This window comes from Arvicola amphibius, chromosome 15, assembly GCF_903992535.2.
Source record: "Arvicola amphibius chromosome 15, mArvAmp1.2, whole genome shotgun sequence".
NCBI lineage: Eukaryota > Metazoa > Chordata > Mammalia > Rodentia > Cricetidae > Arvicola > Arvicola amphibius.
The window spans coordinates 22,468,261-22,493,869 of NC_052061.1; the positions used below are offsets into that span (position 1 = coordinate 22,468,261).

General features: G+C 44.5%; 1 protein-coding gene across 7 annotated transcripts in view; it reads right to left on the minus strand.

The window, feature by feature from the left end:
• Positions 1 to 1,406: 1,406 nt before the first annotated feature.
• Positions 1,407 to 25,609, minus strand: part of Nr3c2 (nuclear receptor subfamily 3 group C member 2) — a 317,705-nt gene continuing 293,502 nt past the window's right edge. For all 7 annotated transcript variants that reach the window (XM_038312972.2, XM_038312970.2, XM_038312973.2 and 4 more), the window contains one exon: positions 1,407 to 4,056. In XM_038312972.2, the coding sequence (XP_038168900.1) occupies positions 3,901 to 4,056 (156 nt within the window). In that variant the 3' untranslated portion in view covers positions 1,407 to 3,900. The remainder of the gene's footprint in view (positions 4,057 to 25,609) is intronic.

A 25,609-nucleotide genomic window follows, 5' to 3' on the forward strand; every position in this document is an offset into this window, starting at 1 on the left:
TTTATGTAGCAAAGTTATCATAGTCGGAGCACAGATGCATGAACGAACCCCACACAGTCGAGTCCGGTCCTAATCAGCAGACTCCCTGGGCAGTTCACAGACTCTGGAGAGAGACTGGCGAACCATTGGACTGTCATGCAGTAATTCTGCCCTGTGCTTCACTTGGCTTTGCACAGCCTTGGGTCATGCCAAACCTCAGGGTCCTGTCTCAGTGCTGTTCAACGCTGCTTGGGAAACCACTGTTCTATTTCCAGGAAAACTGCTGCACTAAGACTGGGTGGCTGGAGCAGAAAGTGCTGGATATACCTGGATCGTCTTTATCTGCACACACCTGTGTCGTTCATCAAAAGGCATGCTAGTGCTTCTGTGAGAAACGTCCACTCTTTGCTTTAGGTGCATTCGACATCCACACGCAGTAATCCCCTTATTCTGTATGCGACACATGCACGGAGCTAGTGCCGTGGCCCACAGTAGTAGCTGGCTGGCCTGGCACTTCTCAGCTCTTGATTGCTAAAGGGGAACTGCATTCTCTCAGTCCAAGAGTTGCTTTGAGAAGTTCTTAAGTGAAAAATGAAGACACAGTTGGCCCAAGACGAAGCTTCTCTGAAGGCCACCTGCTTCCTCAAGGGTGCTCATGGGAGGACCTCTTGGCAGGCAAGATGGCTTTTGTTTCAAATCCGAGGCCACGGGAGGCTCTGCTCCTTCAACAGGTCAGATTTCTTAAAGTGTTTGCATGTAGATTTGCTTTCACTTACAGATGTTTTTACCACCCACCCCATGACATACAACTTTTCTCCTGGGCTGTGGTTAGTGGCCACACTGTGTTCTAGAATTTTATCTGTTTGCTTAAGCAATGTTAAACTTGTCTCTCACCCAGGCTGCTCTTTCTGAAAGCCAACCAACCCATTAAATGACACATTGCTTTAATTTACCTGTGTGGAAATGTTTCATATTTTAAAATGAACTGGTAATTGGATTTTTGTTTTCTATGTTCATGAGTGTCCAGCGGGGAGTTCCACCAAGAGTGGAGAACCATCAGGGTTTGCAGGTACCTGAGGGAGAAAGCAAGACCACATGGAGGAAGAACTCTGGCTACAGCTGGCGCTGTGGTCTACTCAAGTGAGTCTCAAAGTGTTGTGGATGCAGAGGGGCAGGCCATGCTTACGTGTACACATGGCTGTGTGAGGTGCTGGTACAGAAGAGGGTACTGAACTACAGATTAGCCACAGAACCACAGTGACTATGCCCGAAGAGACAGCTGATCATGTGACAGCGAACAGGGTTCTTTCTAGACTCAAAAAACTCCAGTGGCTCCATTGTTGGCTGCGGGCCGAAGTGCAGGACTAGAAGGTAGACAGGCATGAAGTCAGACGGACCTCTAGGCATGCAAATGAACAGTTGTAGGACAACAGGCGACTAAAGGAAAGGATTTATTGTAATCTGCTTACAGTCCTTTGCAAAGACAGACATGTTTTTGCATAAAGATATAAATTGCTTCATTTTAAACTAATTTAGTGTTTTAATTATATGAAGAAGTTTTGGTGAATTATGAATTGTACCAAACCAAGATTTTTAAGAGCAATATGGTACAAAAATAAGAGCAGACAGACAGTCTGGCCTGGGACAGGCATTCAACAGTGAATTTAGAGAATATGGCTTTGCTGTTTAGTTAAGCAGAGTTACCTGGAGACACATGAGCCAGTAACTTCATTAATACAAAAAGCTAAGACAGACGTCCTCCATTCAGTCCTGGCTAGGATGGAATCCAGTCATAGAGTTAACTCAGGTCCTCCTTAGACACCTCGTCTGCACACCATGCATCCGTCACCTTGGAGGTGTGGCTGTGATCCTGCTGTGCTGTAAGTTGGCTGCCTCTAAAGATCTGCCTATAAACTAAATTCTTGAAATTGCAAATTATGTATGAAAGCCTTCTCCCTCTGAGTTCAGCGGTCTAGGTTTCCCCTCGCAGAAGGCAGGCATTCCTTGAAAGACAAGGTAATGTTGTCTGCATGGTGAACCCTGTGGGAAAGGGTTGTCCCACTGGAGCCTTGTCCCGGCCTTCTGCTTAAGCTACAACTTTTAGGTTTGGGGAATTTGTGTGATTTCACTGAGTACAGATGAAAGTCATCACCACATTTGAAAGATTAATTTGGCCTCTATTCAAAGATTATTTAGTGCAATCATATTGTAGTTCCCCAGAGATACACATGTTTGTGATTTGGGCCAGGAGAGAAGACATAAATTGCATCAGTATTGGACAGATTAATGAATTAAAGGTTTAGTGCCACTGTCTTGCTTATATGATCTGTAGTGTTTTTGTGTTTTTTTCTCCAAAACTGTTTATGTATAAAATTTTCATTTTTAAAACCTACCTTTAAAAAAATCTAAAAACCTTCTAGTGATCTGCGGGTCTCCACGCCAGTCTGATTGACTCCTGCCCAGAAGGACTGCCCCAGTACCGCCTGCCATGACTGCTGTTCCCATGACCAGCTCCAGGAGTGAAGAACCCTGTCCAAGGCCAGAGGTGCTTTCTGATCTTTGACAGTTGTGGAGAGTGTATGGAGTTTCTTCCCCCGGAGGAGAAAGCTGGGTTTTCTGAAATGGGAGAGCTGTACTCTCTGCGCTGAGTTTCCAGTCTCCCCTTCTGAGAGTGGGTTCTGCTTCTTATGGAAAAGGGAAAGACAGCACTCCCAGGACCTCGGTCCAGTGGGCCCTGCCAAGTGACACCTGCCGAGCTGCAGACACAGCTGCAGCAGCATCCCGGATGGAAGCAGGAAGAAGCAGAAGCCAGAACAGGGCGCTGGCGGCTCACACAACCCCACGCGGGAGACCAAGAACAAAACAGATAGTACAGAAAAAGTAGAAAGGCTTAGAGACAACCAAAGAGGTTTAAGTGTGGTTATTTACAACAGAGACTGTAAAATGGTAAATTAGATATGAAGCTAAAAAAGGCACAGCTTTCCCTTCCTTAAATACACTGTAAACGGTTCGGTACGCATGCAGAGCATCTCACGTTACAAAAAAAAAGTTTAACCTTGTTTAGACAAAGATAGTACTTAAATAGTCTCCAGCAAAATAGAATTCTCTCAAAAATACTTTCCCATTCGTCCTATTAACCATTAAAGATTTTTTTTCTATGTGTCTCATTTACAAAAGTTCCTTGCACCTTACTTCGGGTCCTCCACGATTTATACAGACAGTAATGTACAGCCCAGCAGAAGACTGCGGAACATTATTTGTAAAGCCAACACAATAGATACTAGAAATCGAAACCAAGGCATTTAACATCTTACCCATTCTAATTAAATAATAAATGGACGCTAAAGAGTGTGTATGCCAGCGATGCAGGAAAACGTGCCCCGGAAAGCCGCAGTTCCACGCCACGTGTTCCGTTATTACACATCAGGAATCTGTATGCATTTTTTTGTTTTTTGTTTTGTATTTTTAAATAACAAAAGAATATTAATGCCCCATATTGACTAGACGTTTTATGTGCAAACCAAGGGTAAGCTTAAAAAGTTCTCTAGTCCTCAAACCCTTTGAAAACAAGCAGGAGATACCAGAAACTACATGGCATAGTTAAAACTTCCATCTGTAAAATATCAAAATCAAGAGTTATTGACTAGATATGGCTTTTCATCCAGAGGAACGGGAACGTGTTTTCTAAGCGCTGGGAGTGGAGAGGGAGAGTCCTTTAGCCAGCTCAGGCCTTGCCAAATCCACATCTCATGGCTTTCCCGAATCCAGACCCTTGATGTGACTTTAGCCTTGAGAGACTGCTGAGCAAGCGCGACTCAACCACCACACGTTACAACCGTGAGTCCTCGTCCTTCGTAGGTGTGGAACGATGCGGGGAGACTTAAGGCAAAGCTCTTCCTGGCTGACGGCTTCCTGCTTCCGTCACTTCCTGTGAAAGTAAAGGGGTGTGGCGTTCCCAGACTCCACCTTTGGCAGCTGGTCGCTGATGATCTCCACCAGCATGGCGGGAAACTCCACCTTCAGGGCTTGGGACTCTCGGAAGGTATAGAAGCAGAATTCCAGCAGGTCACTCACCAGCTGTAAGACAGACACAGAGGGCATGACATGGGGCCTCATTTTCAGATCCCTGCCTCCTCTGCTCGGCCTAACCATGGTGTGAACAGGCAGCAGTGCTCAGGAATTCTGCCAGGAAATCATGGCATAGTAGTATTGTCAAGTTATCTGGGGGGCAAAGATGTGTGTTCCTGTCACTTGTCAACCAGTGTCTTCATGCTAAACAAATTTAATCAGCCGTCTAGCATGAAAAGAATATCCAAGGTGCATGGGACATGAGATAGTGGCACCTGAGCCACAGAATGGCCCCTCAACCAATTCTCATTTGCCAGCTTGCGAAATGGTTAAGTCTGGCATGTATATCTATATGCTGGCCTGGGGCCCACACATGCCCATACCCCAGAGGAAAAGAAGCAAGAGAGGCTGCCCTGTTGGCAAGTAAAATGATGTCTCCATGGCTGAGCTGGCCAATGGAGCCTAGGCGGCCTTCCACAGGGCGCTGCCCTGAGCTGGAGAGAGGCTGGGGCTCCTCAGCTTCATCCAGTTATGCCTGATTTTGAGAAAATTAAAAGCCTTGAGTTAAGGGTTCTCTGTCTATGTGCTGCCCCTACCCTGAGACTCAGGAACCTTTCCCACTCTTTCTCCAGCCAAACCATCCCCAGTTAGGAAAGAAAACCCATAAATGGATTATGTCCTTAGTGTCACTGAAGAACGCAGAATGACGAGTATTGAGAGTTTCAACCTCCTAACTGATCAGAAGAAGTCAGGACTTGAAGGCAGTCCTTTTACACATCTTAGTTGAGAAGAAAATGAAGAATGCCATGAACACTTATGAGAGAGTCTGTTAACTTAGCAGATTTCACATTATTGGAGTTCCAGAATAAATACCAGATGGGAGAAAACATGTAAAACTTACACAAGCAGTTGCTCAAGTTTCCTAAACTTGGGTAAACCCGTGTATCTTCAAGAAATAAGTACAGTCAAACTAAATTTTAAAAAAAAAGGCCAGCATCAGGATGTGTGGAGCAGTACTGTACTCAAAACAACTGGGCAGTGATGCCAGGCACTGGCTTCTTCCCCACAAAGCAGCAACTGCACTGTGAGGTGAGTGGCCATGGGGAAGTAGGGTTCAGGAATCTGGGACAACAACACGAGGAGAAGCTGATATCCCCGCAGGGTGCACCCTACAGGAGCAGGGATCGTCCCTTCTCTGCAGGGGTGGGGGAAATGTCCCAGCAAACTCCATTAGTGTAATACCTGTCATCCCCGAATGTCACTATTTTTGTGTGCCTGGTGGACACTTGGGTAACTAACCAGAAATCTTCTCACTGACTTTGCTTTGAAAAACGAATTTACTCATAGTAAGACAGGGTACTACAGCCAGCAGCCATCTTAAGACAGGCCTACTCTGCAAATAGACTGCAGGGTCGCAAGCCACTGTATATTCCATCCAAGGCCCTTAAACCTGGCTAAGCAAAGTGACACAAGTCTTTCTGGGGGTTGTGACACAGGAATGGATTGCACTCTCCTCAAGAAAAGCTTTGCCTTTGAGACTAGGGGTGCGGCCACCCACTTGAGGACTTTATCTAGTGCTAGGAATGAAGACAGATGCCAGCCTCTGCTCTCCACCATGCTTGCCCCTGTCCTTGGTGAGGCCTTGTGTTTCTAGGCCCTTGGTTCTAGCCATTGTCCCTCAAGTGGAAGGAGCAGCTGTTGTCAAGTACAAATCCCACTTGAATGGCAGAGCTACAAAGTAGACTGAAAAGGACCATGCATTTATCAATGCAGTGACCCATTCTTTAGAAAAAAACAGGCTAATAGAAAGATGCAGCCTGGGTGGAGTGGGTTGACAGCAGGTACTGACTACAGGAAGCAAGATGCAGACTGAAGGCAAAGAGCTGGAGAAGGAGACTGCACGATACACTAAGGATCCACAGCAGCCAGAACACCAGAAAGCTGTAATATGATATTCCATATAAACCAAAGGAACAGAATAGAAATCCAACTGTTTCTTTTTACAAAAGTTGGTTGATTTGTTTTTTAGTAAAGAATACACTGGGGAAAGTGCATCCTCTTTGGTAAGAGCTACTGGGAAGACTGGACACCCACAGGCAGAAGGCAGAAACTTGACACCATCACTTGCCATGTACAAAGTCCAGTCAGGATGGATCACAAGCCTGAATGTAAGCTGGGCGGTGTTGGTACATGCCTGTATTTAATCCCAGCAATCAGGAGGCAGGTGGAGCTCTGTAAATTCAAGGTCTACAGAATGAGTTCCGGGATGGCCAGGACTATGCAGAGGAACCCTGACTTGAAAAACAACACAAAACAAAAACAAAGCCTCAGTGTAACCCCTAACGCTTTTAGGCTATTAAAACATGGGGGGGAGAGCACAGGGCATGAGCTGCAGACACTGACTTCCTCATTAGGAGCCCAAATTAAGAAATAAATGCAAACACTGATGAGTAAAGATCAAATCAAACTATAGTACTGTGTACAGAGAGACAGTAAGCAGCATAAGATACAGCCTACAAAATGGAGAAAATATTTACTTATTCACCCAAAGGTCCAGAATATGTTTTAAAAAAAAGCAGCCAACTTCAGAATCAATGGAACCACAACAACAAGAAAGACAAAAACAAAACAAAACCAACTTCAGCCATTAGGGATTTACAAGTCACTACAACAATAAGAAATCAGTTCCTGAAGCCTAGAATGGCTATTAAGAAAAGTGCTGGCAAAGAAGTAGAAAAACGGACTCATGTACTGCTAAGCGGAGTTTAAACTGGTACACACATTATGGAGCAAGGCATTACTGTCCTTTAAGAAAGGAGTCTACTTCTAAAGTCAGCTAACTTATGGGAGGTAAAATTGTCAGATTTGAGAAAGTCCGTGTTTATCGTGACTTTATCTGTATCAGCCTGTGAGCCCATCGGCCGACGATGGAGAAAGAAAATGTGTGTCTGCACAGAGTGCACTGTTGCTCAGCCACAGGCAAGGAAATCCTGTCTGTAGCAGAAGTGGGACAGGATGATACTATGGCCAGTGAAATAAACCAGACACAAAAGGACAAACATTTTTGTCACGGGGAAGTTTGAAAAGCATGAACTGCAAGCAGAATGCTGATTATTAGATATTGGAAAGGGAACAGGTTAAAAGGGTGGTTGATCAGTGTTTGTATAGTAATAACATGAAAAGCACGAGACAATGAGAAAAGGGCTCGTAAGGGAAGTTCAGAAATGAACTGGTTGAAAGAAACCCTGCACATCACAAGAAAATGGGATGATGTATTTCGAGTTCTAAAAGAAAAAAAAATGGCAACTAAACTATTATAGTCAGAAAAACTACTATTAAGAAATAAGGGCGGAAGATTTTTCAACACATAAAAGCTAAGTAATTCATCACCGTGGAGCAGCAGAGTGACCCTACAAGAAAGGCCTGTGGGGATGGCTACCCCTAGGTCACAAAGATTGGGGAGTACCATCTCGAAAAGATGTAAGAAGATGCAAGACTACACAATGCAGCATACACAGCAGAAATACAAGGCAATAGTAAAGTATATTGATGTAGGAACCCATAAAGAGGAGCAGCGAAGGGGGAGTTAACAATTACAGTCAGGCAGTAATCCCAGCACTCAGGAGACAGGCAGGCAGCTCTCCATGAGTTCAAGGCCAGCCTGGACTACAAGAGCAAATTCCAGGACAGCTAGGGCTGTTACACAGAGAAATCCTGTCTTGGAAAAACCAATAGGCACAATCTGCAGTTACCAATGGTAATCTTGAATGTAAGTGACTCAAGTTCCCTAAGTAAAATCTATACATTGAGTGAGTTTGTGTGTAGGACACTAGACTTGGAGAAGAAGCTCACTTCACAGGAAAGTGAGTGCTCAGACTGGAAGTAAAGGAACTGGATGAGGCAGGACGCACAGAAAACAGAAGTCAGACAGATAGATACAGCCAAACAGAAAGATTTAAATTAAAATTAAAAAAAAATGTCAAAGGAAAGATCTGAGGAGATGGCTCAGTGGGTAAGAACACTTACTGAGTAATCAGGAAGACACAAGTTCAAGTCCCCACCTAAAAATCTGTGTGTGAAAGAAAAATAAGAATAAAAACCTGTGTGTGGCCACACGTACCCCAGACTTTTGAGAATGGTTATAAGAGCATCACTGGCTGACCTCCAGCCTACCTCCAGATCCAGTCAGTCTGAAGGGGAAAAAGCTGAGGGTTATAGAGCAGAACACTTGATGTGCTCCTCTGGCTTCTGCATGAGTGCACACACACGCACACACACAGAAACAATATGTACACACACACAAACAATATATACACACACCACACTCACACATACAATATATACACACACTCACAGCACACACACACACACACACTACATACACACACCACACACATACAATATATACACACACCACACTCACACACCACACATATACTACATACACACACCACACACACACCACATATACACATACCACACATACATATCCAAGATACCACACACACCACACATATACACACCATACATACACCACACAAACATACACCACACATACACACACCATGTTTACACCACACACAACAAACACACACTCAGATACAACACACACCACACATACACACACCACACATACTCAGATACCACACATATACCACACATATACACAGCCACACCCACAGACACTCAGATACCACACACACACAACACACACACACACACACACAGCCAGCCAAAAAGAGATAAAGAAAGTCACTATATAATGATAAAGGGTTCAGCTCAGTATTAGGAAATAACAATTTTACAAATACACATTCCAAAACTAGAACACATAGTTAAATAAAGCCAACATTATTCAATCAAAAATACGGGAAAAAAACTAATGATAATATATGGGAAACTTAAACCCTACTATCATCACAGACTGTCCAGATTAAAGCCATCAAAGACCTTGCAATTAAATTCTATTGGAGGCCGACTGGGAAGGACGTCTGCAGAGCTCTCCTGCAGCAGCTGCTGAGCACATGTTCTCCCAGCACATGCATGGCACAGTTTCTAGGTCAGATCACTCTAGGCCACAAAAGTCTCGATGAGTTAAAACAGAAAATTATGGCATGTGTCCTTTTACCATGATGTTATAAAAATCAAAATTGATGGCCAGAACTTTAGAAGTTGTATATGCACATTAAACATTATTTTGGATGACCAGTAACCGAAGGGGAGATGTTAAAATTTCTAGGTATGAATGAGAGTGGAACCAGGACATGGGATGTAATAAAAGCAACACCACGAGGCAAACATAAAACAATAAGTACCTGTACTAAAGAATAAAGACAAAATCTAACGATGTAACCTGAGAAAGAAGAAAATGGAGAACCAAGTGAGAGTCAGCAGAAGGGAAGAAACAACAAAGACTGGAGCAGAAAGAAGGAAAACATTTATAAATGAATAAAAGGAATTGATGCCCTGGCACATGCTGCAAGCCCAGCTCTTGTGAGACTGCGTAGGAGCACCACTGTGAATTCAAGGCCATTATTACATTAAAAGATCCTGTCTAAAATAAAATAGATGAACTGAAAATCTATGTAGACAAGCCATGTATAAAAAAGGAAGACCCAAATCAGTCATGAAAAATAAGAACATACACCACAGAAATGGATCTAGAATCTTCTCCTCCGAGAACAGAAAGAAGACAAAATGTTGACACCCAGCAGTCCCATTCCATACAGTGCTATCCCATTCCATACAGTGCTATCCTAATCCATACAGTGCTATCCTAATCCACACAGTGCTATCCTAATCCACACAGTGCTATCCTAATCCACACAGTGCTATCCTAATCCACACAGTGCTATCCTAATCCACACAGTGCTATCCTAATCCATACAGTGCTATCCTAATCCACACAGTGCTATCCTAATCCATACAGTGCTATCCTAATCCATACAGTGCTATCCTAATCCATACAGTGCTATCCTAATCCATACAGTGCTATCCTATTCCATACAGTGCTATCCTAATCCATACAGTGCTATCCTAATCCATACAGTGCTATCCTATTCCATACAGTGCTATCCTAATCCATACAGTGCTATCCTATTCCATACAGTGCTATCCTATCCCAGGCAGTGCTATCTTCCATACAGTGCTATCCTATTCCACACAGTGCATATAGATTTCACTTGGAAGGGAAAATAGAAGATTCTCCTGGGTAAACTGTGGGTGGGGGAGGGAGGATGGGGGCAGGAATAAGAGGGATCAGGTTGAATGTGTTGGAGACAGGATGGAGGGGGAGAGTAATGAAAGAGATGTCTTGGTGGGGGACCATTTCAGGGCTAGGGAGTAAACTGGTACCATGGAAACTCCCAGTAATCCACAAGGAAGACTCTATTAAAGCAATAGTGGCCATCTACTGTAATCAGATTGATGACTCCCCTAATTGTCATTAGTAATACTCTGTCCAGAAACAAATGGAAACAGATGCAGAGATCCACAAATAAGCACTGAGCTGAGATCTGGGAATCTTGATGAAGAAAGGGAAGGAGGAGGTATTATTGTATGAGCCAGGTGGGTCATGACAGGGGAACCCACAGAGAGAGCTGACCTGAACTCATGGAAGCTCATGGACTCTGGACTGATAGCTAAGGAACCTACATGGGACCTACCTAGGTTCTCTGCATGTATGTGACAATTCTGTAGCTTTGTCTGTGGGGCTCCTGGGACCAGGATTTGTCTCTTGGGCTTGCTTGAGCTGGCTTTCGGGAACCTATTTCCCATGCTGGGATGTTTGGGATGTAGGTGTTTGGGATGTAAAACCAAAGTAAAAATTAAAAAGAAAAAAAGACGTGCTATGGTCATGCCATCTTTTCATAGCAATAAAAACCCTAACTGAGCCAGAATTGGTACCAGGGACTGTGGTATTGCTATGACAAGTCTGACCATATTTTTGTTTGAAGGAATATGGACTTTGGGACTGTGGTTAGAAAAACATTTGAATACTTTATAAGCAGCCATACTAGTAGGAGCATGGGTAACAGTGGTGCTGAGGGGGATTTGAACTGATTGGAGCTGTTGTGGGCTGGCTCAGGAGGTACCACATGAGGAGAGTTTTAGTATATTGCATAGAGATTGTTCTTGTGATATGTTGGTGAGGAAGGTGGCTGCCTTTTGCCCTTGTGCAAAGCATCTGCCTGAGGCTAAAGAGTTTTGGATTAATTTCATTGGCAGAGGAAATCTAAAAGCAGGCTAGGATAGACTCCGTTGTGTGGTTATTAGTGGTAACTCCAATGGATACTTATAATAAAAAAGGAGCAAGCTGAACAAATAAATATAGAAAATGTACAGATTGATACAAGGGGCATCAGGAAGTGGAATATAACTAAATCCTGTGTTCAAGGAGATAAACAGATTAAGAAATGAAATAAAGGGAGAGGTGACCTCAGGGCAAGATCCCAGCCAGCTAAGTTTCTAAGTTGTGAAAATGATCTAAAGAAGAGTTTAGAGCCGGGTGTGGTGCACACAACTTTAATCACAGCGCTGGGAAGGCAGAGGCTGGCAGATCTCTGAGTTTGAGACCAACCTGTTGGTCTAAAGATACAGTTTCAGGATAGTCAAGGACTATTAGGTAGTGAAGGACAGTAAGCTGGTGAAGATGTAATTGAACAAGGGGGCCATGTTCTAACCCCAGCAAGCAGCAGAACTTGGCAGTTTTGGTCACATGTTTCTGGCTTTAGACTTAAGAATAGAAGAAATGGGTTATGGAATTTGCCTCCACACGTAAGGAAAGTCGCTGACCTTCTCCAAACCTGGTCTGCAACTCAAGGTTCAGTAGCCTTGAAAGCAGCACCCACAGATGCTAGTCCTTAGTAGGTGGTCAGGGTAACCGCAGTAGGTGGAGCTGCAATGCAGGGCGCTATCCCTATTCGAAAAACCAGTCACCACAGTGAGGAGCTAAGGAGGTTGAGCCCCTCCTCTCATAGATGGGGTGGGGGACACAGGAAATTCATGCATTGAACAATCAGATTGCAACAAGTGCTGCCAGGCTGTCATGCAGCAGACTCCTCATATCTTAGTGACTCAAATGACCATCATCATTTGGTAGCACTGGTTTACACAATGCCAAGCCCAGTACCTGATACTAGCCTCCTCCCTCCTTCCCTCCCTCTCTCCTTCCCTCCCTCCCTCCCTTTATTCCTTCCTCCCTCCATGGGGTTCCTATTCAGTATGTGTATACTGGACAGTACATGATATCATGTACACGTTCTGACAAGGGAGTCTGAGACCCCTAGTTTCTTAGTGTGGATGGGGGCTGGTGCAGGAGCCACAGTGAGGGGTAACAACATTGCTGTCTGTCACCAGCACACAGGCCTTCCCTGAGAATAAATGGCCCCATGCCCCCATCTGCTGCCTCTCTGTATTGGCTCCCATCAGCTTCTCCAGGGAGACAGAGAGACGAGGACACAATTACCATCAGCAGAATGAGTCCTACAGTCTTCGGAGTCAAAGACTTGCACAATGATCTCTCATACTACACAAAACATCTTCTGAGACCTCAGAAGAGCCACAGAGGCCCAGCATGCTTCTAGAGGGCTTGACAGGCTATACGGATGGCACAGAAGTCTGTCAAGGTCACAGTGTGTCTCGTGGCTCATGCTGGCTTTGATGAAGAGGCTGCTGGACTCTGTGTCTTTTTCCTACTCTACTGAGTCATTGCTGTGGCAGGCTTGGGCATTCCCTGTGTCCTTCCCTGCCATAAGCTGCAGCTTCCCAGAAGCCTTTGGTGGGAGCACTACACAGTGCCTCCGTGGTGAGGAACTGGAGAGAGTTGTCCTGGCTGGAGATGCCCTGTGTGTGACCGCTCTCATTAGCCTCCTTTCCAAATGTTGTCTGCTAACTAGAGGAAGCACAGCTGGCTGGGACTCAGCCTTTGCTTGAGCACTGGGAGGAAGCTGGAAGCACCATGCTAAAGAGCAAAGTGCAGCCATGTGGGTTGAGGGGTGCAGTTCAGTACCGGGGGCATCCTCAAAGTTGCAGAGCCCTGGTTCCATTTCCAGCAGCCAAACCAGACTCAGTCAACTTTAATGATGGGGGTTGGGACAAAAGGCACAGAATCAACTTCAAAAATACCAACAGGTTCACTGGCCCAAATGACTAGTTACTATTTAGTCTAAGTGTTCCAGAAATAGACTTGTGAACACTGGAAAGTGCTCCACTGAGATTATGTAAGGCACTTGGCCTTCATTCAAAATCAAACAGGTTTATTCTTGGATCTGAAACCAAAGCCACAGGCAACAACTATGAAAAGCAAAATGCATTACATCAAAACTAAAAGCCAGGCATCAAAGACATCACCAAGAAAGTCACAAGGCACCTCCACAGACTGAGATAAAATATTTTAAAATTGTGTATCTAATAAGTGGTTAATGCCTAATATTAACAAAAATGCCCATAACTGATCAATAACCAAAGTCATTTTTAAAATGGGCCAAGAACCCAGAGTCACTCTCGGAAGTCAAAATGTCTTTAATACAGGAATGCAACACTTCTGGTGAGTATAGGGATGAAGCCAAACACACTGAGAGTCACAGCAAGTAGGATGTCTGCCATCCCAAAGCAGGAGGAAAGTAACTTCTTACAATGACAATAGAGATACCAGAAACTTTGCACCTAAGGAAGACTGTGTGACAACGTCTCAAACAGTTGCAGAAAACTCCATACAATCCAGCATCTACTATGGGTCTCCACCAAAATTAATAGAGAAGTGTTGTGTGTGTGTGTGTGTGTATGCTCACAACACTGTTATTCATACTAGCTAAGAGTCGCAGATAATCCAAATGCCTATAGGAAATAGATAGGTAAGGAAATGATGTGGACACATTCATACACACGCACACAATTATTATTCAGCACACACGCAGCTTTAAAGAAGAATGAGACTCTGGTACGTGTCACAAACCTCAAAAACATGATGCTAGGGAAGAAAGCTAAACACAAGGAAAGATACTGCACAACCTCACTGATGGGACAAAGAGAAGAGTGGAATTCCCAAGCCAGAAGGCACAATTGTGTTTGCCTGGGTGGAAAGAAGGAAGGCTGGGGTGTTTCTGTTCGGGAATATGGATGGGGCCGGTGACTGTACAAGAGTATGAAGAAGCTCACTGGCATTACATTAATGCCACTTAGTATAATATGCACATGCATTCTGTCACAAGAAAAATCAATGGAAAAAACAACTAATAAATGGATAAAGAAAATGTGGTGCTAAATGTACTTGTGCAATAGAATACTATTCGGCTATTAAGAAAAACAAAATTCTGAAATTTGCAGGTAAATGGTTGGAGTCAGAAACAATGTCAGTGAGGTACTGGACAAGAAATAGAAACACTGCCAACACTGAAGACCTTTAGAAAAGCCACCTGGACAACTACTGCTTTATGAGCTTCCTGAGACAATACACATATGAAAGAATCTAAATGGAGCTCCCACATAGTTGGGGAGACAATGTCCCAGCTGACACTTTATCCCGCCAAGTCAAAACACCAGCAACAGAAATAGGTTACATCTTGTTGAGTGATTGGCCAAGGAGTCCCACGGACCAAATGCCAAACACCACAGGCTATTGTAAAGGCTACTGGCTGCCCTCTACAACCTTATGGTAAGGCCCTATTGCTGAAGACACCATGTATGCCATCTACCATGTTGATATGGAGCTGATGTCCAACTGAAAGCTCCACCCTTACCAAATAGTGGTCATGGTACTGAAAGGAGAAAAGTAACCAGCAATATCACTCAACTATGAACTCTGGGGCATACAACAGAGAACTGCCTGCAAGGAACAATGGTGCAATATTTGCAGATATAGAAGTAACCAGCCACTCTTTAAATTGGATTGATGGCCTGCTCCATGAGATGGAACCCACATCTTACACTGATAAAGTGGGCAAGAACATGAAACTACATAGGTCATGGGTCCATCTCTGGGAAAGTGGTCCTGGGTTCTATAAGAATGCAGGCTGAGCAAGCCATGGAGAGCAAGCCAGTAAGCAGCACCCTCCATGGCCTCTGCACCAGCTCCTGCTTTTAGGCTCCTTCCCTGTTTGGGTTCCTGACCTGACTTCCTTTGATGATTACCAGTTTTGTGGATGCATAACCCAAATAAAGCTTTTCTTCCTGTTTGCTCACCATTTGGTCACAGTGTTTCACTGCAGCCTAGAAACCCTCACTGAGACAGGGACACATGCTTGCTCCCCATCTTATGTGAGCTCTGCCTATAATCTCAGGTAGGGGACCCAGCCCTGTGACACCTCACAGTTGGAGCTCTAGGATAGCATGGGGCTCCTGAACCACTGACACTAGAGCCACCCTAGGCAAGTCTGGGCACAGCCCCCACGGTGAGGCCAGGAGCCCCCCAGCATCTCCCCAAAGCCAAGGGCATTTCTGTAAGCTCACTGCACTGCTCCCCATCTATTAGCACTTATATTCTGATTAGTTTTTCATTACCAATTTTTATAAGAAATCCCCTTTCTGGTCAGTGGCAAATACTAATGCCTTCAAATCTGCTATTTCAAAGCTGTGACAAGCAAGAGGGACTCATTTCCCCCTACTCTTCTGGTACTTCAACTTTAATTTCCATCCTGTTTAAGTTTCCTTATACTTCAAGCCTTGTTCTAGCCCATGGCTCCGCCCTCCTGTGAATAAGGTCTATTGTACACGTGACAAACACAAAGGAAAATGACACATCGGGAAGAGGAGCGCGGAGCTTAAAGATAAAGGGCTAATTAGAACATTGCCGAACAAAGGGGCACTAACGAGCGGGTTGTGCTTGGAATGCATTGGCATGTTACTGTATATAGAAGTATGAACTTTCCCTGATTTTGTTTTCAATATTTCCTGGGTCTTCCTTGCAGATGTACATGGAGCAGACTAAAAATCTAAACCAACTCATGCTTATATATTACCATCTTTAACGTTAGTTTGAGTTTGTGTTAGGCAATTAGAACTTTACTTCAGCCTCTGATTAAAAGAGAAACTAAGGCAATAAGGGGTAGGTTCCATTGGCCGGGGCAGACATCATCAGAACTCTGGAGAGCACGGTGGCCTTCAGAGAGACTGGGGACCCAGGGTCTGCAGGCATAGTGTGACTTAGTAGCCCTGTATTTTACCCTTCTTCCATGTGTGTGTGTGTGTGTGTGTTTTATACTTACAAAAATTTGTAAAAGAGCAAAATAATAATGCCATGTAAGCATGAGACCTGCACTTGGATCCTCAGCACCCATGTAAAAGACTGGCTGAGGGGAGTATGTATGTCTGTCATCCCAGTTCTGGGGAGGCTGAAAAAATAGGTCCCCAGAACTTATTGGCTAGTGCATCTAACCAATCAGTGAGCTCCAGGTTCAGTAAGATACCATGCCTTAAAAACAAGGGTGGAGAATAACTGAGAAAGGCACCAATATCAATCTCCGATTTCCATATAGTCACACACACACACACACACACACACACACACACACGCACGCACGCACACACACACACACATGCACACACATGTATATCCCTACACAAACATGCACACACAATACAGACTCTTACACTACACACACACACACACACACACACAAACCTCCTCAACCTGTGCTTGTCTCCGAGCGCTTTCCTTGGGCACACCTGCACTCTGCCACACATGGTGCAGATCGCTCTCCACACTCCTCTCCTCCCATGGTCAACATGACTGGGCACAGGTGGCAAGACTCATGGGGCCCAGTGTACAATGAGACCATGTAGCCTTGTGCTCCAGGTGTGTAAGGTGGCAGCTGCCAAGCCTCCCACAGGGGTGGGGCCTTCTAGTGTGGCCTGTTCGCACTGACTCTGCTGATATCTACTTTACAGAGGTCAAGACAAAACTTGACCTGCCAGAGGCAATGGACCTCATGAGATGGGTGGCTGAACCTGCTACCATCAGGTGACATCTTTCTAGGCATGACTCTTCTATATCTGCCTCGTGCACAGACCTATATGGGGAAATGTATCCTGATCACCCCATCACAATTCCTTTCTCTCTAAAAAGGATTAAAGAAAATATTTTGAGTACATATTACCATTAGTCTCTTTTTATCGAAAAAAGAAGATGGAAATTAAATAGCAGCGTTTACTCTTCCTCCCATCAGGTGGCTTTGTATAGATTTAATGGTAAGACAGGGAGAAGGGCGCCACAGAAAGCCCAGATGTGTTGTAGCCATTGTTAGAGCTTCCAAACCCTGTGGAGGTGGAGGCAGGAGAGTGATGAATTCAAGGTTAGTCCAAGAGTCAAAAGGCTCTGTCTTCACATGAACAAACAAGTCTAGCTGTGGACAGTGGCAAATGTCCAGAGATGTCAACTGACAGTGAGGCAGAGGAGTGGCAGATTAAGAACCACGCCATCCACCTTTATTAAACTGGATTCAGACCGAGCTTTCTTTCTCTAGCTAAGAATTAAATGTAGCAAACTATTGCTTTGTTACAAGTTTAGACAAGAAGGAAGACTTTGATATGCAAACAAAGCAACAAAATATGGAATGTGAGAAAATATTTGTTAATCACATATCTGATAGGGGACTATGCAGGTTTCCTACAGTCAATAACATCCTGAACCAACCACAACAAAAGCTGCTTAGAGCGGGCTTAGAGTAGAATGGAGACCAGGCACGAAGATTGGGAGACACAGATATGCACACATGCACACACACGCGCACTCACAAGCACAGATATATACATGTTCATACACGTGTGCGCACACACACACAGATACACACACAAAGATAAACACACATGCACACACATGTACGCACACATGCACACACAGACACACACACGCAAACAGTACAACAGGGAGCTCTTACTAGTTCACATTCACATGGTAGCCATACACACACACATGCACATGTACACACAGATACACACACATACACACATACACACATGCAAACAGTACAGCATGGAGCTCTTACTAGCTCACATTCACATGGTAGCCACATACACACACACACATGCACACACACATACATACATGCAAATAGTACAACATGGAACTCTTAGTAGTTCACATTCACATGGTAGCCACTCGCACACATGAGCACGCACATGCACACACACATACACATGCACACATACACACATGCAAACAGTACAACATGGAGATCTTACTAGTTCACATTCACATGGCAGCCAAGGTGTAGAAAGAGGTTTGTTTGGGAGTAGTTCACAAGGCAGCTTTTATCTGTGCTACTGGGACTTCTTAGCCACACAAACATAATCTTTGTGTGTTCTAGAACACATTCAAAACTCCCATGACTATACATCCCATCATATGGCAGAAGCACACATTCACAAAAACACATTTGTATTTACTATGTATGGTAACTGTCTCACTATCTCAACAACACTTTGGACTTGATTTAGAGTTAACTTTTTTTTGTTTGTTTGTTGCTTGTTTAGTCAAGACAAGGTTTCTCTGTGTCTCTTTGGCCATCTTGGACTCGCTAAGTAGACCAGGCTGGCCTTGAATAGAATTAACTTTTACCACATTTGCTCTGGGGTTCTTAATACAGTTGCTGGAAACCTCAGGAGAGAGGGAGAGAGAGGGAGGGAGGGAGGGAGGGAGATAGAGGGAGGAAGGGAGGGAGGGAGGAGAAGGCACTGGAATCTCTGCATCTCTGGAGCTGGAGCTACAGTCTTTGTGAGTTGCCTAATGTAAATGCTGGAAACTGAACTCAGGCCTCCTAGAAGAGACCAAGCTACCCTAACCCTGGAGCCATCTCTCCTGCCCCTATTTCCTATTTATTTATCTCTCTGAAAAGAATCTTGAGGCAAGGCAGGGATTCACTGTGTAGCTCATGTTGGCCTCAACTTGCCACTCGGCTGCTCTGAAACCCATGCTCTGCCTTCTTTGGACGGCCATGCCAGGGCCCACCACCACACCTGACACTGAATCTATATGATGCTTATTCTTCCACTATACCCACATGCAATTGTCCATCGGCACAACTCACCCAGGGAAGTGCTGGCCCACACCAGGGAAATTCAAAGGGGGATGGTGTAACCGACCAGGCCTTATTCACTGGCCACCTCATCTAGTCAGACAGGGTGGGATCTTCGGTGAGAGAGTGGCTCTGGGTGGAGCGCACTGCCTAGTTTACAGCCTGATTCCTGGGGAGATGAGGCCTTGCTTGCTCAGCTGACTGCAACAAACAACTTTATTTAGCATCTTTCTTAGTCACAGTCTCCCCAGAGGAGGCGGCAGGGTGACGCCACTAACAATTACACGAAACACTTGCACGGTTTTGGGTTTTGCTCCCTGGCAGACGCCTGTGCTACTGGCAGCCTGGGTGTTTCATTGCAATCATGGAATCAAATAATCCCGATTTCTTGTTAGTGGAGCAACAGGAAAAGAGAATGAATGTTTTATTCAGTTGTCTCACATGTCATCCATTCCTCAAAACCCTTTGATAATATGGACTGTGCCCACTTTACATATGAAGATACTGATGACCAAAGCATGAAAGAGCAGTGTACATGTATACTGCACATACTGAGAGGGAGGCTGATGGAGGGGCACAGCCCAGGCTTGCTCTGTCCTTGGTACTCACGTTTCTGTGGCAGGCTCCCATATTGGGATCAGAACTTTTTCTGAGGAGAAACTGATGAGGAAGATTAAGACACTCAAAGTGAGAGTGAGCACTTGTGGGCAGAGACACACTCCTGCTGTGCACACTTTGGCCTATTGTAAACAATGCTTAAAGTAAATTGTTGTCCTTCTCACACCCACGTATGGATGAACCAGGAAGGAAATGCCAGTACTGAGCCTGCATGCAGAGACTTTTTACAGAAAGGAGCAGTAGACTGCTGAAGGACGCATGAGCAACCCTTGACACAGACTCAGTAGGACATGGCCCTCTCTCTGCCTCAGGCGGGTGCTTGCTCAGCCCCCACACCAGGCTTGGGGAAGGCTCCCAGGATCCCAAGATTGGCTAGATAAGAGCTCCCTCAGCTGCCCAGCATTCCCAGTCAGTCACGCAGTAAGAGCACAGTTGCGGCCCCTTCCAGTCACGGGAGCAGATCTGAGCGATAGGCTGATGCCTGCCCAGCCATGAAGCAAGTCCTGCCTAGGTGTGATGGTCATATGCATTCGCCCCACAAACTGGGCAGCCGTCCAAAAGTTTAGCCATAGCTCTCCTAACCACGCAGGACGCTTCAGTGAATTATCAGGTACACAGCTTCAGAGTGTGTGACTGTGCCTCGCAGAGCTGATGAGTTCCAGAAGATGCTGGGGAAGGCCCAAGTGAGCCTGGGGAGCAGGGAGCAGCGCAGCGGCGTGCAGTGCCACCAGATGAGGGTGCAGCCTGGCCTGAGATGATCCGCTCCTGCGGGCCTACACTTCTCCCCCTCACGAGGTGTCGTAGGTACCCAGAGTGAGCCCAGGCAGTCCCAGCTGCTGTCTGCTCCTCAGAAGCCACAGAAATCATGCTCTGAGCCTCTGTGGCTTCTACGAGAGTTCTCTGACACCCCTTAATAGATCCCACCTTTATGCTAAGCACAGGTGGCTCCAACATCTTCTCTATGAGACATGTCCACTTATAAGGGTTGCTAATGATCCCATCATTCATGGTGTGCCCACCTCGACCTCCAGGTGCCATCTGATTCTCCTTGCATACAGCCATGCATTATAGACAGAAACATTTCCTCTCGCAGGCAGGTGAGCTCCCTGAGGGTGAGCATGCTCACTCTTGCCCTTTTGGTCCTGGTGCCCAGCAGCAAGGGCTCACCCACAGGGGAAGGACCATGAGCATGCATGTGCCCTCCAGGCCCTCCGCTCAGGCCCTCCCTCAGTGCCTGGAGACCTGCTTCTGAAGACTCTAAGCCAAGGTAAGGCTGGTCTCATCCCTTTTTGCTCTCCCTGGTAACATCTGTAGTATTAGGTGTGGCATATTTTTATAAAGTGTGCGTTCCAAAATAAAACTATAACTGTGACAATATTTAATACAAAAGGGCATTTTCACCTCAAGAGATACAGCTTGTCCTCTTTTGTATTTACTAAATACCACAGACCATACCTCAAAGTTCCTTAACTTCTGAGAACACCCAGAAAAGAGCAGTAAGCTTATGGGACATGTATTTCGTACGCTCACAAGAAATGCCTTACATCTCTTAGCAACAGCTTTAAAATGATTGCCAGTGCTCTCCAACACAATAAAGAAACATCCAGTTTTGAGAAACAACACTCGAACCTCAGTGATGCTGAACACACCCTACATGCCAGAGTCTTCCCCAGGTGTGCCCCCTGAAACACTCTGTGGGGAGAGATGGATGTTTGGAGGGGTTCTGATTTGGAAAAGCTGTTGGCCACATGTCAAGGTGTGTTTGTGGAGAACGCTCCTTTCGCTCCCTTGACACAGTTCTGCCCACACACATGAGCACCACATGGAAGACGTCCACGTGTCCTGGAGCCCACACACATGCAAGTTTTGGAAACACACGCGAATCTATATTTCAGTGACTCTCACTAGTTGGAGAGTTAAGAACAAATGGTCTCTTTTCCAAAAAGTGACCAGGCCGGGAAGTGGTGGCACACGCCTTTAGTCCCAGCACTCGGGAGGCAGAGGCAGGCGGATCTCTGAGTTCGAGGCCAGCCTGGTCTACAAGAGCTAGTTCCAGGACAGGCTCTAGAAACTACAGGGAAACCCTGTCTCGAAAAACCAAAAAAAAAAAAAAAAAAAAAAAAAAAAAAAAAAAAAAAAATCCAAAAAGTGACCAGATCTAGGCTGAGAGGACTAGCAATTTGTAGCAATTGGTGTAGCAATTTGTTCCTTTGAGGAAAACACCACAATGTTGACTGGAGGATTTACTCAAATGAAAACCCAACGGGCATTCCTAAGCCCAGTCAGAGTGGATGGTAGAAAGAAAGGCCCCTCTAGAATTACCATGCATTTCCCAGCGTTCTGTCCTGGACAAATATAGAGGAAGCATTCTAGATGATTCTTTCAGACCTCCTTTAAGAGCAAACATTTTTGATACCATAATGATTTGACTTTGTCGTTCTGTTTGCAGGAACCAGAAATGCTCAGGGTAAACCAGAACAAAACAGAGAAAGTAGTTTCTACGAGTGCAGACGCAGTGAAGGACAAGGCCATGGGAGGAAAAGGAGGAGGGTCTGTGGTCTTGCCCAACCTCAGGACTTCTAGATGCAGCACTAAAAACATGACTGGCAAAGCCAGCGATAATACCCGAATTCCAGTGCTACAAATGTCACCCAGTGACATACATGTGGTAGGCTCTTGCTGCTAGTGAGAGGTGCAGAAGCTTTCAGACCTAATGTGAGGTCAGCTGCCTGGAGGTGTGTGTTTGTGTGTGTCTGTGTGAGTGTGTGTCTGTGTGTCTGCATATGTGTGAGTGCGCATGTGAGCACTCCAAGTGGATTGCATGACCGAAGTCTCTTCTCTCTTTGTTCCTGAGCTCCCTGAGAATTGAGTGGTTTTTGCTTTGCTATACACTACCTGCCACCATGTGCTGCTTGGCCCCAAACCACCAAGTCAACCAGTCAAGGATGGAAGGCCATGAAATAGTGAAGCAAAATAACAGATTTCTTTTTTTTTTTTTTTTTTTTTTTTTTTTGGTTTTTTGAGACAGGGTTTCTCTGCAGCTTTAGAGCCTGTCCTGGAGCTAGCTCTTGTAGACCAGACTGGTCTCGAACTCACAGAGATCCGCCTGCCTCTGCCTCCCGAGTGCTGGGATTAAAGGCGTGCGCCACCACCGCCCGGCCAACAGATTTCTTTTTATAAGTTGATTGAAAACGTCTGTTATAGTAACAGAAGCTGGTATACTTGCTAAAGTTAAAAACATATAGGCCGGGAAGATAGTCACAGGTAAAAGAGCTTGTTGTGCAAATGTGACCCCAACCCTAACACTAACCACCTAAGACTGGATGTCCAACACTACAGAAAACTGGGCACACAGTGCAGGAGTCTGATATCCCAGCGTTCCTTACAGGGAGAAGAGAAGCGGAGCCAGGGCCCGCTCACCCGGTACTCCATGCTGGGAAGCAAGATCCCTCATCTCCAGCAAGGCAGCAGGTGAGGACCAGCACTGGGGTTGTCCTTTGACCTCCACATACTTTGCAGCAAGTACATATTCACATAATATGACTCTTCAAATGGCATTTTTCAGAGAATGTAATGAAGAGCCACGGAACAGATAAGAATGTGTGCAGATACTCTATTTAAATGCTTTATAAAACATAATGACTAATAATAAAATGTAAAAAAAACAGGGCAACAATTAGAATAGATACTTCACCAAATGAGTGTACAAATAAGTGTCTAAGCCTATCAGCCATTAAGAAAATACAAATTAAGGCCAGGAGGAGCCTCAGCAGTGTGACTGGCTGCAGCAGGTCACGGCAACAGCCATGACCTCCAGAAATTATCTGACCACCGGAGCCCCAGCCTCAGCTCCACCTGCACCTGGAGGAGTGACCATCACATCTGCAACAATGCCTACGCCTAGAGGAGCAACCATTTGAGCCTAGGGCCCATAGGCACCCGAAGGAACAGTCACCCAAGGTCTGCCCTGCTTATACCTGAAGGAGCTTTCCGTGGAGCTACAGTCCCCAACTACACTGATTGGAGGAAAAGAGACTCCACGAAACACAGGAGGAAGAGATGGGAAGACAAGAGGGTAAGAGTACACTCAACAATAGCAAGACCTAAACATCCCAATTCAGATGAAGCAGATGAAAACGACCTTAAAAATTACTTTATGAAGATGATTGAGGCATTTAAAAAGAGGAAATGAAAAATTCTCTTAAAGAAGTAGAGGAAAAGACAACCAAAAAAACCTAGAAGAAATCAACAAATCTGTTAAAGAAAACCAAGAAAAAGCAACAAACAGGTGAAAGAAACTTTTTAAGACTTGAAAAATAATAATAAAAAAAAAACACAAATTGAGGGAAATCTGGAAATGGAAAACCTGGATAAATAATCAGGAACTACAAAAGCAAGCATAAACAACAGAATGTAGGAGATGGAAGGCAGAATCTCAGGTGTTGAAGATACGATAGAGGAAACAGATCTATTGATCCAAGAAAATGTTAAATCCTACAAATTCTTAACAGAAAATATTCAGGAAATCTGGGACACCATGAAAAGACCGAACCTAAGAATAACAGGAATTGAAGAATTCCGGAGCAAAGATACAGAAAATATATTCAATAAAATCACAGAAGAAAACTTTCCCAACTTAAAAAAGGATATGCCTATGAAGATACAAGAAGCTTTCAGAACACCAAATAGACTGGATCGAAATTTTAAAAGTTCCCTCGCCACATAATAATCAAAACACTGAACATACAGAATTATTATTAATTAATTATTAAGAGCTGCAAAGGAAAAAGACCAAGTAACATATAAAGGCAGACCTATGAGAATTACACCCTACTTCTCAATGGAAACAGTGAAAGCCAGAAGGTCCTGCTAGGCATCATGCAGACACTGAGAGACCATGACTGCCAGTTCAGACTACTATATCCAGCAAAGCGTGCAGTCAACATAGATGGAGAAAAGAAGATAGTCCATGACAAAACCAGATTCAATCAATACCTATCCACAAATCCAGCCCTAAGAAAGTACTAGAAGGAAAATTACAACCTAAGGAAGTTAGTTACAGCTACAAAAATGGACAATAGATAATTCCACACTAGCAAATCCCAAAGAAGCGAAACACACACGCAATACCACCACCAGCAGCAGAAACAAAGCTAACAGGAACTATTCATCATGGCCATTAATACCCCTTAATATCAATGAACTCTACTGCTTATAAAAAGACCCAGGCTAATAAGGCTAATAGATTGGATCTGAAAACAGAATCCATCCTGTTGCATACAAGAAACACACCTCAACTACTGAGACAGATTATCTCAGAGTAAAGGGTTAGAAAAAGATTTTCCAATCAAGTGGACCTAAGAAACAAGCTGGTGTAGCTATTCTGATATCTAACAAAATAGATTTCAAACTAAAATTAGCTAAAAGAGATGGAGAAGGTCATTTTATATTCATCACAGTAAAAATCCATCAAGATAAAGTCTCAATTTTCAACATCTATGCCCCAAATACAAGGGCACCCTTGTTTGTAAAAGAAACATTACTAAAGCTTAAATCACACTTCAAGCACCACATAGTACTAGTGGGAGACTACAACAACCCACTCATCACTGGATAGGTCTGCCAGACAGAAACCTAACAGAAAAATAAAGCAACTAACAGATGTTATGATTCAAATGGGCATAACAGACATCTATGGAACATTTCACCCAAACACAAATGAATATACCTTCCTCTCAGCACCTTCTCTAAAATCAAACACATACTCAGTAGCAAAGCAAACCTCATCAGAAACAAAGAAAATTGAAATAATGCCCTATGTCTTAATGGGTCATCATGGCTTAAAGTTAGAATTCAACAACAACACAAATTGCAGAAAGTCCACAAACTCATAGAAACTAAACAATGCTCACATGATTACCACCGGGTCAGGA